Genomic DNA, 16,165 nt, shown 5'->3' on the forward strand with positions numbered 1-16,165 from the left:
AATCACTGGAATTCACTTGTACCTTGGAGGCAGGCTACTCCTAGTAGGATTAGATATCACTGCCCATGGCAGACCACAGAAAGATGGTCCAATTATAACCAATAAAATTAGGCAATGAGTCATAATATCTTCATGCTAAAACATACAATCTTCCAAGACTGTATCATGAAGAAATAGAAAATCTGAATCGACCAATTACTTGTAAGGAAATTGAATCAGTAATCAAAACACTCCCAACAAACAAAAATCCAAGACCAGACTGCTTCACTGGTGAATTCTGCCAAATATTCAAAGAAGATTTAATACCTATCCTGCTCGAACTCTTTTAAAAAATATTTTTAAAGGAGCGTATGCTCCCAAACTCATTTTACAAAGCCAGCATTACCCTGATACCAACACCAGACAAAGACACCAAACACAAAAAAAGAAAATTACAGACCAATATCCCTGATGAACACAGATGCAAAAATCCTCAAAAAAATATTAACAAACCATTTTCAGTGATATATTAAAAGAATACACCATACTGAGCGGGATTTATACACACATGAAAGGACGGTTCAACATCCACAAGTCGATCAACGTGTTCCATCACATTAACAAAATGGAGAAAAATCGTGTGATCATTTCAATAGATGCAGAAAACGCATTCGACAAAATTCCACACCCATTTATGATTTTAAAAACTCTCAGTAAACTGAGTATAGCCAGAATATACCTCAACATAATAAAGGCCGTATATAACAAACCCACAGCTAACATCATACTCAATGGTGAAAAGCTGAAAGCTTTTCCCTGAGACCAGGACATGACAAAGATGCCCACTTTCACTCTTATTCAGCATAGTGTTGGAAGTCCTAGTCAGAGCAATTAGGCATGACAAAGAAATAAAAGGCATCCACACTGAAAATAAAGACTCTAATGAACAAAATAAACTAACGAACAAAATAGAAACAGACTCACAGACAACAGACTGACAGCTGTCAGAGGGGAGGGGGGTTGTCGGGCTGGGTGAAAAAGGTGAAGGGATTAAGCAAAAAACAAAACTCATAGACACAGACAGCAGCATGGTGATGACCAGAGGGGAAGGGGGTTGGGGGAGGTAGAAGAGGGCATAGGGGGGATAAATGGGGATAGAAGGGGACTTGACTTGCGGTGGTGAACACACAATATAATATACAGTTGATACATTATAGAATTGTACACCTGAAACCCATATAATTTTATTAACCAGTGTCAACCCAATAAATTCAATAAAATAAAATAACATAAAATAAAAAATTGTAAAAAAGAAAAGAAAAACTCACTAATTGGCAATGATATGTTTTTACATATAGAAAACAATGGCTCCACCTAAAGAACTATTAGAATAAACAACTTCAGTAAAGCTGCAGAATACAAAATCATTACGTAAAAATCTATTGTGCTTTTATACACTAACAATGAACTACCAAAAAGAGATATTAAACAATCTCATTTATAAGTGCATCAAAAAGAAAAAAATACCTAGCAATAAATTTAACCAAGGAAGTGAAAGACCTGTGCACTGAAAACTATAAGACACTGATGAAAGAAACTGAAGTAGACATAAATAATGAAAAGATATTCCATGATCATGGACTGGAAAAATTAGTATTATAAAACTGTCCATATTACCCAACACAATCTACAGATTTCATGCAATCCCCATCAAAATTCCAAAGCCATTTTTCACAGAAATAGAACAAACACTACTAAAATTTTAATGAAAACAAAAAAGATCCCAAATAGTCAAAGAAATCTTGAGAAAGAAAAACAAAATTGCAGGCATCATGCTCCCTGCTTTAAAACTGTATTACAAAGCCATATAGTAAAAATATATGGTATTGGCATAAAAACAGACACATAGATTAATGAAACAGAATAGAGAGCCCAGAAATAAACCCACACCTATGTGGTCAATTAATTTATGACAAAGAAGGCAAGAATATACAATGGGAGAAAACAGTCTCTTCAATAAATTTTGCTGGGAAAACTGGGCAGACACATGCCAAAAAAATGAAACTAGACCACTATCTTACACTGAGATATAAAAATTATCTCAAAATGGATTAATGACTTAAATGTAAGACAAAAACCATAAAACTCATTGAAGAAAATGTAGGTGGTAAGCTCCTTGACATTGCTCTTCACAATTTTTTTTTTTTTAATCTGATTTCAAAGGCAATAGCAACAAAAGCAAAAATAAATAAATGGGACTACATCAAACTTAAAAGCTTCTACAGAGCAAAGGAAACCATCAACAAAATAAAAAGGCAACCTACTAAATGGGAGAAGGCATTTGCAAATCATTTATCTGATAAGGGATTAATATCTAAAATATTTAAAGAACTCATACAGCTCAATAATAATAAAAAAATAAACAATCCAATTAAAAAATGGGCAGAGAATCTGAATAGGCATTTTTCCAAAGAAAACATACAGATGGCCAACAGGCATATGCAAAAATGTTCAACATCACTAATCAACAGGAAAATGCAAAGCAAAACCACAATGAGGTATCTCACACCTGTCAGAATGGCTATTATCAAAAGGACAAGAAATAACAAGTTTTGTGGAAAAATAACAAGGTGTGGAAAAAAGGGAACCCTTGTGCACAGTTGGCTGGAATATAAATTGGTGCAACCACATAAAAAACAATATTAAGGTTCCTTGAAAAAGTAAAACTAGAACTACCATTAAGACCCAGCAATTCCACTTCTGGATATTATTGGGGGGGGGGGGGGGTAGGCAACACTAATTTGAAGCAATATATGCTCACTGTAGCATTATTTACAATAGCCAACATATGGGAACAACCTAAATATCCATGGTGAATGGATAGGAAATGTCCTGGATGTCCTGGATGAATGGATAGAGAAAATGTGGTATATAGACACAATGGGATACTACTCAGACCAAAAAAAAAAAAAAAAGAATGAAATCTTGCCATTTGCAACCACATGAACAGATCTTGTGGGTATTTTGCTAAGTGAAAAAATTCAAACAAAGGAAGACAAATACAATATGATTTCACTTATATGTAGAATCTTACAAAGATAAAAGAATAAAAAAACCATAGATACAGAGAATATACTGATGGTTGCCATAGGGAAGGGGGCTTTGGGGATGAAATGGATGAAGTGGATCAAGAGGTACCAACTTCCAGGTGTAAAACAAGTAAGTCATGGGATGTAATGTACAGCATGGTGACACAGTCAATAGCGCTATACAGCAAATTTAAAAGTTGCAAAGAAAGTAAATCTTAAAAGTTCTCTTCACAAGAAAAATAAAATTTTTGTAACTTCGTATGGTAACGGATGATGGCTAGACTTACTGTGGTGATAACTTTGCAGTGTATACAAATGTTGAGTTACTACATTGTACACCTGAAACTAATAGAATGTTGTATTTCAATTATATTTCAATTTTTAAAAAGTCAGAAAAAAATTTTTTAAGTTATCTATAGATCAAACTGTAAGCTTCACAAGAGCAGTGGATTGTGTTTGTTTTACCCCATGAACATTCAGCATGACTATAGAAGGTAGGGAAAATGAAATGATGATAAAGGGGAAAAACATGAATTACATTTCCATATTTCCTAAAAGGATGGCACATCATCAAATGGACTCCAATAAAAGCACATGCATGGATAAGAATATAATTTTATATAGCTGAATATAATTAACCATGCATACCCACCAGGCTTGATGTCCTTGTAAACAAAGTTTTCCAAGCCATATATGAACTCCCCTGAATGTGCGCCTGCATCCGCATGGCAGCAATAACCAAAATGCAAACACCTTTGATTTCACATGTAAAATAAGTCTAAACTTAATTCAAAGAATTAGAAGTCGTGTAACAGAACAAGTAAAATTCAGTGACACCAAAACGATATTTCTAAGGGAAAAATCAATGACACCATTTTAATTATTTCAACATACAAGTTATTTTCATAATATTAAAACAAAAATTCCTAATAATTAAAATTATAACAATAATTTCAAATTAAGCAAGGCAGACAAGTATCAATTATGGCTAGTGTCTCATTAAATTACTTGACAAATCTTTAAACAGAGCAAGTCTTATTTTGGTCCCTTTTGACTACCATTTTGTCCATTTTCAGAATATTTTCATATTTATACTAATTTTAGAGTCAGCTAAAATGAAGTCGCCTTACTTTAGTCTGATCTGTTCCCTTTAGATATACTGTCTGAATCCTTTCTATCCATTTGGGCTATGATAGCTAGATAGTACCATCTTCCATTCACCCCCAATTCCAGCCTAGACACAGCAAGTTTATCCTTCCTAAAGCAGCTCTGATCAAGTCAATGCCCGGATTTTTAAAGAAGAAAAGGTAAAAGTTACTGACTCTCCCACTGGCTAGATGAATGTCCATTACTCATAATTAAACATATAGGAGCTAGAGCCAGACTGAATTCAAATTCTAGCTCTATCAGTTATTTAACTTTCAGCTTTTTCTTTTTTTCTTTTTCTTTTTTTCAAATATATCTTTATTGATTTCAGAGAGAGGAAAGGAGAGGGAGAGAGAGAGATAGAAACATCAATGATGAGAGAGTCATTGATCAAGCCTGCAACCGGGCATGTGCCCTGACCGGGAATCAAACCCAGATCGCCTGGATCCTAGGTCGACGCTCAACCGCTGAGCCACGCCCGGCCGGGCAGCTTTTTCAAATATTAAATGGGAATAATAACGGCTTTTGTATCACAGAGTTATGACTATTAAATGAGTCAATTCCTAGAAAGCGTTTTTGTGACTAGCAAACAGTAAATGCTCACTAAATGTTAGCTGCCATCATTGTCATTATAATCATAACATTCAGATATCTTAAAATTTACCTAAACATAGCTTTCTAACTTATCTCTATCAAACTCTCAAATTCTTAGCTGTTCCCATACATGCTCTAGACCTCTCCACCATCACTGTCCCTCTTACTAGAACGCCCTCGCCTTTCTGCATACTCATCCTTTAGACCAGGGGTGGGAAACTTTTTTCTGCCAAGGGCAGTATGGATATTTATAACATCATTCTCAGGTCTTACAAAATTATCAACTTAAAAATTAGCCTGCTATATTTGGTCAAACATTTAATTACTCACCCCTAACATGATGTCTGGAACTGCTTCCCCTTGGAGAGGCCTCAGCAGGGCCAGACCAAATGATATCACGGGCTGTTGACAGCCTGTGGGCCGGGCATTCCCCACCCCTGCTTTAGACCCAGCTGAAATATATACCTTCAGTGTCTGTCCTGATCTCTTTGGCTAAACATATGCCCATTCTGAACACCCTTAAGACTCTATCTGTATTTCTTTGATGGGACTATTATGCATGTCTTATTTTCCCAACTAAAATGTAAGGTTGGGGACAGTAGGATCCAAGGATTTTCTAATTTTTGTGTTTCCAACAACGTGTCAAGCAGATTAGCAACAGATTTCTCAAAAGTACCTGTAAGCTAAAAGGTACTGCTTTCAAAATTCTAATTTTAAACCTGGGCTTCTATCTCCTGCCAAATCAAACCAGTGTGGAAGTAAAAGACAAAGACTTTCAGGCTTGAAAGGATTTTAAAGATTACATCCTGTGCATCCTTTCTTAAAATCTATTAAATAGGATCCAAGAAAACAAAGTAATAGAAAAACAAAAGGCAAGAGACCCAGGAAACAATGAATTAAAACACAGAAGAGCAATGAAGACCAGTCCCAAGAGGACAACTGTGTAGCAGGACTGAAAAAAAAAAAAAACAGTTCAACTGAAGATCTCCATGAGAAAAAGGGGAACAGGGAGGGAACCAACAGATGGGTCTGGGCAATTAGAAATAACGACAGTCATATAACGGATTTCAAAGAGCATGTGAAAAAAATTAAACGCAAGTTTACATAAAAGGCTAAGCAAATAGAAAAAACACTTACAAATTCAAGAAAAAACAAAAAGTTAAATAAAAATGAAAATATAATCATAGGACATCATTTGACCTATTCGGTGAACAATAATTATACTGTCACAGTAATGTAAATTTTTAACTAGTAATTGCCCCAAAATTATGATCTAACCATATTATGAAAAAACAGGGAAGCGAATTTAGGGTGAAAGGAGATGGTGAGAGGCATGAATTCCTTGATTACCATAATACAAAGTCCTAGGTAATGCCTTACATTAATAAAATAGATAATGGCAGAATGTTAACATTTCTAAAATGATAGTTCCCTCTAAGGAGTGTGTCTGAGGGGAAGAGAAGGGTGGAAATGGAGACTGACATTTTTCATCAGAAGTCTTTTTGGCAAAACTATTAGATTATAAAGTGTGTGTATATATTACTTTGATATATTTAACATTTTAAATACAGAAAATAATATTTTCCTTTACTTTATAACAGCCCTTCAGGGAAAATAAACTCACTACAATGAAATAAAAGAAGAAAAACATCAAGGAGTTTACTTTCACAATGACATAAATTGCCACCACAAACCCTAACGCTGGTCCTGCCGCCACTGCCCCGGAGAGCCGGTGCTGCTGTCGCCTGGCTCTGCTTCTCCGAATCCATGCCTACAGGTGTGTGACTGGCCACGGGCTCCTGCTCTAATTACAAATTCTCCAGAAATAAACTCAGAGTTATAGTTCAATTTTCTTTTTTCCCACATGATAGTGAGCAGCATTCTATTTTACCAAATGAAACAAATCAAGTAAAAATCTTTTTCAGAGCATATCAGCATGAGCACTTTGTTTTCATTTTTATCATCTGCTGTTCAGAACTGAATCACTTCCTCTTCTCCCCTGAGTATCTATACATACGGGATGGTGCTTTTGTGCTTTTAAAATCAAGAAGTAACTGGGACAATAATAAGTCTGAAAAATAAAGTATGGTAATTAAGTAATAATAATTAATAATGGTGAAATGCAAGGCATCTCAAGGGGCCAGGTTGTCTTTTATCATTCACATGAATAATATCTTCTTTATAAAAGAAGATGTGACCAATATTCATACAAACTAGACAAAAATATTTACATGCAATCAAGCTAATTAAATGTATTTCTTGACATGAAGGAAAAACAATCTCTATCAACATATTTCCTCAATTCTAAACTCATCTCTCTTATCTACTCAGAACATCTCTGACAAATCTAATATAATAGTGTTAAAACTGAGTTTCACTTTCTAAATTTCAGTTCTATCCCAATAAAACCTAAATTTTAACATCCAAGAAGCTATCATATAATTATTATATATTATACAAGCCTCACAGTGCTAAATTCTATTTACACAAACTTTAACACTACAGATGTTCATCTCCTATAGCAATATCAAAGCATCCTTAATAGCCTCTCTGGCAGACCCAAACATATAAGTTCCCTAAGTACGGAAGACCCAGGAGTAAAAATCTCATAGGCACTCAATACAAAATGAATCGCAGGTATCCTTTTGTCAATTAAGCTGTCAGCTACTAAAATAGGAGACTACTATATCATGCTTTTTCTTACAGGTTACTGGAGACACTAAAATATTTTTTAAGCAATCTCTTCTTTCCATAAAAATAAAAAAGAGGATTTTATTGTTTCTTTCTAAAAGGAGAAAATATAACTTAATAATATATATTATAAATTACATTATATCAGTATATCTAAGTATATGTTGATGTACTTATTGATAAATAAATATGTATCCAAAAATATATACTTAATTTGAACTGTATTAAGGAAAAAAGTGAAATTCTACTGCTCTTCAAGTCTTTCTCCTCATTTTTTATAACATTATTTCCACATACTAATTAACAAAAAGTGAATAAAAATAATCACACTGAATTGTCATAAAACAAAACCATCCCCACCTTGCTTTATCTGGCACATAAAAGTAATAGGAATAAAAAAAACTTTCATAAAAATACAGATTCTCAAGGTTAGCAGAAATACAAAATATGCTTAAGTATAAAAAAGAAAGGGAAAAAATTTTAGGCTTTTTTATTTCTTCTATTAAGGTTGCCTCTATATTTTACATATTTTAGTAGTTTTGTGTAAAGAATCAATAATTCTGCATAAGAGAAAACACTTCAGGCAAAAAGAATTAGAATCATTGATAAAAATAATTTTCATGAGCAAGCTATTTTAAAGACAGATTTCTTAATGATTCAATTAGATGTCAACAGCTTAAGCTAGGAAAAGGAATCTTTTTACATGTGAATATTTCTGTTATTTCTAACTCAACACTTGTCATACCTTTTAAAACAGACCAAAGAAAAATGCCTTAGCAAAGTGAGATAAAACAATCACAGAAAAATGTGTCATTAAAATATTTATAATCAATATTTTGAGAGATGTTTTTAAAAGAAGATTCTTTCTTTGAAACTACAGTTTATGCAAGTTTATGAAAGCTTCCTATTTACATTGCACTGAATATATCTAAAATATAGGTATACCTTAGTTTATCTAAAACATAAACTTATTGTACCTTTCTCTGCTGCTTTTTGAAGGGCTTCCTCAATTCGGCACAGCTCTTTCTGTTTAATATCTTGCAAACACTTTTCTTCTTTTTCAGCATCATATTTAATACCTAAAAACAGTTAATTCACAAATAAAGAAATACAATCAATAAATAAATAGGAAAAGTCCAGCCTCATGATTGTGTGTGTGTGTAATGTGTCATTTTTTTGTAAAGAAAAAGACAGTTGCGTTCTTTAGATTAGTTTTACAAAAAGTTTAAACATAAATGATTTCTATTTATTTACAAAGCTTCCATCAAAAAGGGAAGGAGAGAAGAATGAAATGAAAAGGGATAAAAAAAGATATGAAAAAGGTTAAGTGGAAAAAAAAGTGAGTAGAAAAGTAAAAGGGAGAAACAGCAGGAAGGCCAAAAATACATCAGAAAATGTCCAGTTATTATATCTGAGCAGTAAAATTGCAATTATAAAAAAACAAGTAATATCCAATATCAGCTGATATCAGTACAGATTGATAAAAAAGACTTTTAGAAAATAATTTAAGAATATGTATTAACATCAACAATCACGAATAGATATATATATCCTTTTTATCTAGTAATCTCATTTCTGATAATATATCCTAAGGAAATAACACCAAAGAATAAAAAAGATATCTCTCTAAGAATGAGGTAGTTATAATATTCACTGTAATAGCAAAAACAGTAGGAAGCCCACAATAAAATATCACACAGCCTTTCAAAACTGTCACTATCACCATGAAAACTGAAACATATCAAAATACATAAAGTAAAAACAACAGATCCATGTTGTATATATAATGTGATAAATGCTATATCAAATCAACCATGTATATGGTAAAGACTGGAAAGCAAAAGAAGAAAAGAAAAATTGTGTTTTATAGTTGAGAAAATATAATAAATTTTCCCTAAAATAGCCAAACTTTCCTTAACATTACATTGTTCTTATAACTGAAAAAACATTAGTAAGGAAAGGTATTACCTGAATGAACATCACTGCTTTAAAACATTCATTAAAAATTAAAATACTATAATTCATAATTTAAAAATTACCTATTTTACATACATTTTTGAGAGGATATGCACTCAAAATCAAAAGCAACAAAATAGGGGGTAAATTTCCAATACTGAAATCTGTAGATTAACACATCAGTACATTTTTAAAACTTATTTCATTTAATTCCCCCAAGGTAAATCAGCTTAATGCATCTTAACTTAATAGAAAGCCTTAGCTGCAAAATAATTATTCATACAGAATACAATCAATTTAAAAAATGGTTGAAATTATTCTTTCTAACAACATAAAAATATTTTATATACAAATATGGTAATATATATGTAGGCATATATGAAAAATGTATGAAGATACGTGCATATGTATGTATATGTTTAGTAAAATAGAAAATCACTTAAGTAAACTAAACATATAAAATAGTTAACCCAAATACCATTCAATTTCACTGTGATATTACTGGATGCTTACAGCCTAAAATAACGTACTTGCTCCAGGAACAACCAGCAGGTATAATCCTTCCAGAGTTGCAACAACTGCTTCTCCATAAAGATTCTTCCAAGGAATCTTCAAAGTTAGTTTATCTGAAGAAATATAATTTCAACCTTAAATTCTTATTTGGCTGCTCAAAAAGATACACATTTCTCACTTTCCATTAAGAGAAAAAGTATAACAAAACAATTCATGCATGTAGTAAATGTATATCACTCAGAAAAAAAATGAAAAAATTTCAACACTAAAGTTTACAAAGATCTTTTCCATATTATATTACTATTAGAAGTGACTATTCAATTGTGACTTATATATTTCAAACTTTTTTAGAACTATTATTTCATTTAATATTACCAAATTATAAGAAGAATGAAGCAGCCATTATTTCAATTCTTTAAAAAAAAAGAAAACTCAGTCCCAGAGAGGTTAAATTATTAATTGCCTAAGACCACTGAAGTCATCAGTGAGGATGCTGGAACCAGAATTGGCACTCTTCCTGATCCAACAGTTAGCTAATGGTCTGAATGCGGCGCATACAAACAACTACATCTCTACAGCTCAATTATAAAATATCATCTGTACAAGATCCCAGAAACTGAAGCAGCAACACAGAGAAGAGTACCAAAGGAAAAGAACTCTGACAGTATGTCAGCTGCTACAACTGGAAGAGGCCAGTTCTAAAGGCCAGGTATGCCCTTTTATGATTAGTATTGAGTTACAGGCAGTGAAAGCAAATTATACTCCAAATTTCTACTTACAAATCACTAGAAAAAACACATTTTTTTCTCTCAGAAACAATGGTATTCTTATCAGGTTCTTTAGAAATTAGCTTGCAAAATATTTTCAACTCATAATATAGATGAACTATGGCCCTAATTGTCACTAAGCCAAATTTGGGGTTTTATGGGAGAAAGCTATGCAGAGCAGGAGACAGAAGGCAAAAAGGGCATAGTTACCCAAGTTTTGAAATGAGCAAAATCTGTCTTTGGTATCTTTCCACAATTCTTTCTTTACTCTTTCCCCAATCTCTAGTATACCCTCTTTCCAGGTCTCCAGGCAGCCAATGTCCCAATCTGCCCTCAACAGTGCCAGAGCAAGTCTGTCCAAACCTCTAATCCCCAAAGTTTTCCATGTTCAAAATAAAATACCTTCTCTCATCACAATTTGTAAAATAACAACCCTAAAAAAGCTCTAATTGTCCAGTGTTGCTGATCAAGATTCTTCAGGGAAATGAATCTGATTCAACTAAATCAGGCCAGCATGTGAGTGACTAAGCTACTCACACCACCAGGGTCACTGGCACTTTTAAATGCTCAAAGTTCAAACAACCGTCAAACAGTAGAACAAGCTTAAGGGGAAATAATTCAGTGTAAGGGAGGATATTTTCGATTAGCCTGAATGGCTATGTAGGCAGCAGGCCAGTATTACCTAGGAATCTATTCCTAGGGTTAAAATCTCAAATTACTTCTCCATTTAAATTTTATTTTTCTTCAGATTGTAAACCTGCTGAATTTCTTAAATGGCTCCCATGTTAGGGAGTCTAGAGATAATACCAATTACCTCTATGATCCATATATTTAAGGATCATTTCTAAGTCTGATGATTTTATAGTGAGTACCAACTATATTTATAACAGATACTATTATATTTATAATTATCTCATAAACTCCTAAAAATTGATTTGATTACCTTCTAGGTGAGCAAGAGACTGAAAAAGTGGAAAATGCCTCTTTAATTAGCATACCAAAAGGGACTATCTGTTCCCTATTCTTCTGTTCATCCTAACCCATTATTCTCCCATCCTTCATTATCCTGAATCCCACTGGAATTCAGCTAGTTATATTACTACTTCCCTTTTATAGATCAGGAAATTTTTTTTTAATTTTTAAGTAAAAAGATAATCCAGGAGCACCAACAAATATGTCTAGATCTTAAAAAAACAAAACATCCTTGAACTTACTTAGCCACACTGACTCTAGGGTTAGGTGTAATATTTTAACCTAACAGAAATTTAATAATTAATATAAATGCTATGTAAATTTTTAAAAGATATAAAGAAAGTATGTTTTGCACCCTTACATGTAAAGGAGCTCTCATAATTCAATGAGTAACCCTTAAGGAATTCATTAAGTTCTTGTAATACTTTGAAAAGAAAAAGAAAATTTAAAACATTAAGAAACCTCTTCCAAAATCTAAGTCTAGTTGTAATAATATAAAGAATAATGTCAAAATTCTTTAGTCAAATATAACTCATCCAATACCCTGAAAATGTGATTTCAATACTGTCATAATTTTAGATCTCTCTAACTCCCTTGAGAACAAAGATATATTTATCCCTGCCTTTCCACAGCTACTTGCATACCCTCATACATAGCATGTGTGCATAAATATCTCAAAGGTAAAAGAATGAATGAATGGCTATAACTTCACTCTAGGATTTCAATTAAGCATGTAGAGCTATAACAATACTTCTGAAACACTGCTAAACATTACCACTTCACACAGCACAAGGCTCCATATAAAAAAAAAATTTTTTTAAACATGATATGTGCCCTAGGGATGCTTTCAATCTAAGGGAGTGTTTCCTTTTTCAAGAGAAAACGTAACTTCATATTAAAATGAACACACAGCCCATCAGGTGTGGCTCAGCGGTTGAGCATCAACCTATGATCCAGGAGATCCTGGTTTGATTTCTGGTCAGGGCACATGCCCAGGTTGTGGGCTCAACCCCCAGTAGGGGACATGCAGGAGGCACCCAATCAATGACTGTCATCATTGATGTTTCTATCTCTCTCTCCCCCTCTCCCTTCCTCTCTCTGAAATCAATAGACATATTTAAAAATAAATAAAGTAAAAAAATTAATTGAACACAAATAAGTGATATAAAATGGACTCGAACGGAAGTATTTGAGTAAGTACTAAGAAATGTTAGAATAGTGAATGCCAAACCTTCCTTGAATACAAAATAATAAATGACAAAGGAAAGTGATACCATGAAGTAGCAGGGTGATCAAGGTGGAAAGGATGGTGGCTTAAGTGAAAATTCTAAAGTAAGAGTGTGTCATTTAGGGTTGTAATTTATATTTTATTAAAAGTAAAAATCAGGTAGTACAAACAAGTTGAGAGAACTTAATAGATTAAACTTCCTATTGAAAAATTTCTTCAACAAAGATGTATGCTTACTTATGGATGATCTTAGTAGAAGGGCTTAGCTGCAAAGAAAGACTTTCTACTTACCCAAACATCTTCCATACAACACTGCTACATAATATATCAAGTGAAATGGTTGTACAAAACATGAGCATGGCTCAATGGTTGAGCATTGACCTTTGAACCAGGATATTATGGTTGGATTCCCAGTCAGGGCACATGCCCAGGTTGTGGGCTCGATTCCCAGTAGAAGGCATGTAGGAGGCAGCCAACCAATGACTCTCACCATTGATGTTTCTATCTCTCTCTCCCTCTCCCTTCCTCTCTCTAAAATCAATAAAAAACATATTTAAAAAAAAAACACATGAGGGAAATAAGCTACATTTAAATTTTATTTACTAGAATATACAAATTACACTACTTTCATATGTACAGAAAGAGCACAACATTTGGATACTAATTCTGAAAATTATTTGTGTGGTGGAGCCAAAGCCTGAAAAGTGTCATTGCAGTTAAAATGTCCTTCCATTTTAGCCGTTGGGAAAATTGTGACAGATAAGTGCAAAAAAATGAAATTAGACCACCTTCTTATACCATACACAAGATTAAACTCAAAATGGATTAAAGACTTATGTGTTAGACGCAAAACCATAAAAATTCTAGAAGAAAACATAGGCAGTAAAATCTCGGACATTTCTCATAGCAATATTTTTTCTGATATATTTCCTCAGGCAAAGGAAACAAAAGGAAAAATAAACAAATGGGACTATATCAAACTAAAAAGTTTTTGCACAGCAAAGGAAACCATCAACAAAACGAAACAACCCAATGCACGAAAGAACATTTCTGCCAATGATACATCTGATAAGGGGTTAATATCCAAAATCTGTAAAGAACTTTTACAACTCAACACCAAAAAAAATCAAACAATCCAATTTTAAAAACGGGCAAAGGACCTGAATAGACACTTCTCCAAAGAGGACATACAGATGACCAACAGACATATGAAAAGATGCTCAATGTCACTAATCATCAGAGAGATGCAAATTAAAACCACAATGAGACATCACCTCACACCTGCCAGAATGGCTGCCATCAATAAATCAACAAACAACAAGGGTTGGTGAGGACGTGGAGACAAGGGAACCATAGTGCACTGTTGTTGGAAATACAGACTGGGGCAGCCACTATGGAAAACAGTATGGAGTTTCCTCGAAAAACTCAAAATGGAACTGCCTTATGACCCAGCAATTCCACTTCTGGGAATTTATCTGAAGAAAACTGAAACACTAATTCAAAAGAATATATGCACCCCTATGTTCACTGCAGCATTATTTACAATAGCCAAGATACGAAAGCAGCCCAAATCAAGAGATGAGTGAATAAAAAAAATCTTTGAAGTATATATGTTTTATACATAATATACTTTAGGTTAAGTACTACAAAAGTGCTAATCAACATAAGCCAAAAGCCTCTCACATTTTTATTCAAGATAAAAAAGATGTTTTAGATTAAATAACACAGGAAAAATAAAAACTAAAATGACTAAAGATAACTCAAATGAAGAGTGAAGTACTTACCAATTTGGCCAGCCTTGACTTTGAAAGGAACATCCAATTCACTCTGCAGAAGGAAGAAAAAAATTTAAAGGACATCTTAAATTAGTAAGCCCTCCAAAAAGTCACCTCTGTATCATCACTTAAATACACAATCATCTCTAAGGAAAAACTTGAAACATTTTCTGTATTTAAATAACTCATAAAAGGATGTTTTATGGCTGAAACAAAGTTTTTATGAACTTAAACTTTGACTTTAAAGAAAAACTATAAATAGAAACAATAGAAAAAAAATTTGTAGATAAAGAAAGTAACTGGGTAATCTGGTTGTTTTAATAAACCAAACCAAGCCAGATGGAAATTGCATAAACTTCTAAATTTTTTTTTAATTTTTATTTTTTTAATCCTCACCCCAGGATATTTTTCCCATTGCTTTTCAGAGAGTGGAAGGGAGAGAGAGCAAGAAACGTCAATGTGAGTGACACATCAATTGGCTGCCTCCTGCACAGCCCCGGCCAGCCCCGGTCAGCCCCGACTGGGGCTGGGATCAAGCCTGCAACCTAGGTACGTGCCCTTGGCCAGAATCAAACCCAGGACACTTCAGTCCAAAGGCCAACATTCTAACCACTGAGCCAAATCAGCCAGGGCCCATAAACTTTCAAAATAGATGAACACTATTTATCTGAAATACTAGAATAGGAAGAGTTCTTTCACGTAAGAAAACTGAAATAATTCTTAAATAGTTCTCTCTCAAATAAAATACTTAGTAAATGAATAAACAAAACAATCTTAAAAGGCAGATTCCCAACATATTATTTGCCAAATTAGCATTTACTTTAGAATACTGACGATTACCAATCCATAATAATCTTTCATTTTCTATACTCCACACCACTAGGAAGTACAAATAACATTTTTATGCACAGAGTACATAACTTGAGTCACAATGACCACTTGAGTTCTTAAAATTATTAAAAATTGAACCAGAGTAGCCTGTTAGGTGTACCTTGGTATATACCAATACTATCGAAATCTGGCGATGAAATACAGTACTTTAGATAACTAACTAAAATAATCAACTTACCCGATCTCTGCTCAAGCATTCTAGGTTAACAGGAATTGTACAAAATACCAACAGCTTTTGATAAAAAGTCTTTCTTTAGACCCTAAAAAAAGACTCCTCACTGATAAGAGAGCAGCTCTACCCTCAGAGGGAAAGGGGGAAATAAATTCATACAAATTCACATTATACAGGATACAAACTGTAAAATATACACTTCTAAAACTGTGGTCTCGTGCTCATATTGATCTTCCTGAAATGATTTCTCACACAAAATAAGTAAAAAGAACCCATATTAAAGTAAAACCTCACCATTATGGTTCAATTGCAATTTAAAATAATCAACAATATAAATTACAATATACTTTATATTTCATTATAACCAAAATTCATATTAGGCTAACACAGAG

General features: G+C 33.3%; 1 protein-coding gene across 4 annotated transcripts in view; it reads right to left on the reverse strand.

Annotated features, from left to right (window-relative positions):
* The window catches only part of VPS13C (vacuolar protein sorting 13 homolog C), a 165,423-nt gene that overhangs the window by 137,034 nt on the left and 12,224 nt on the right, over positions 1-16,165 (reverse strand). For 2 of the 4 annotated variants that reach the window (XM_081137882.1, XM_081137884.1), the window contains exons 3-6: positions 14,720-14,762; positions 9,986-10,081; positions 8,477-8,578; positions 3,721-3,783 (exon numbers count right to left, since the gene is read on the reverse strand). In XM_081137882.1, coding sequence (XP_080994008.1) covers positions 3,721-3,783; positions 8,477-8,578; positions 9,986-10,081; positions 14,720-14,762 — 304 coding nt within the window. The remainder of the gene's footprint in view (positions 1-3,720; positions 3,784-8,476; positions 8,579-9,985; positions 10,082-14,719; positions 14,763-16,165) is intronic. The other 2 variants (XM_081137883.1, XM_081137885.1) reach the window with 1 other exon arrangement.

Source organism: Miniopterus schreibersii (assembly GCF_964146895.1).
Source record: "Miniopterus schreibersii genome assembly, chromosome: 1".
Classification (NCBI taxonomy): Eukaryota; Metazoa; Chordata; class Mammalia; order Chiroptera; family Miniopteridae; genus Miniopterus; species Miniopterus schreibersii.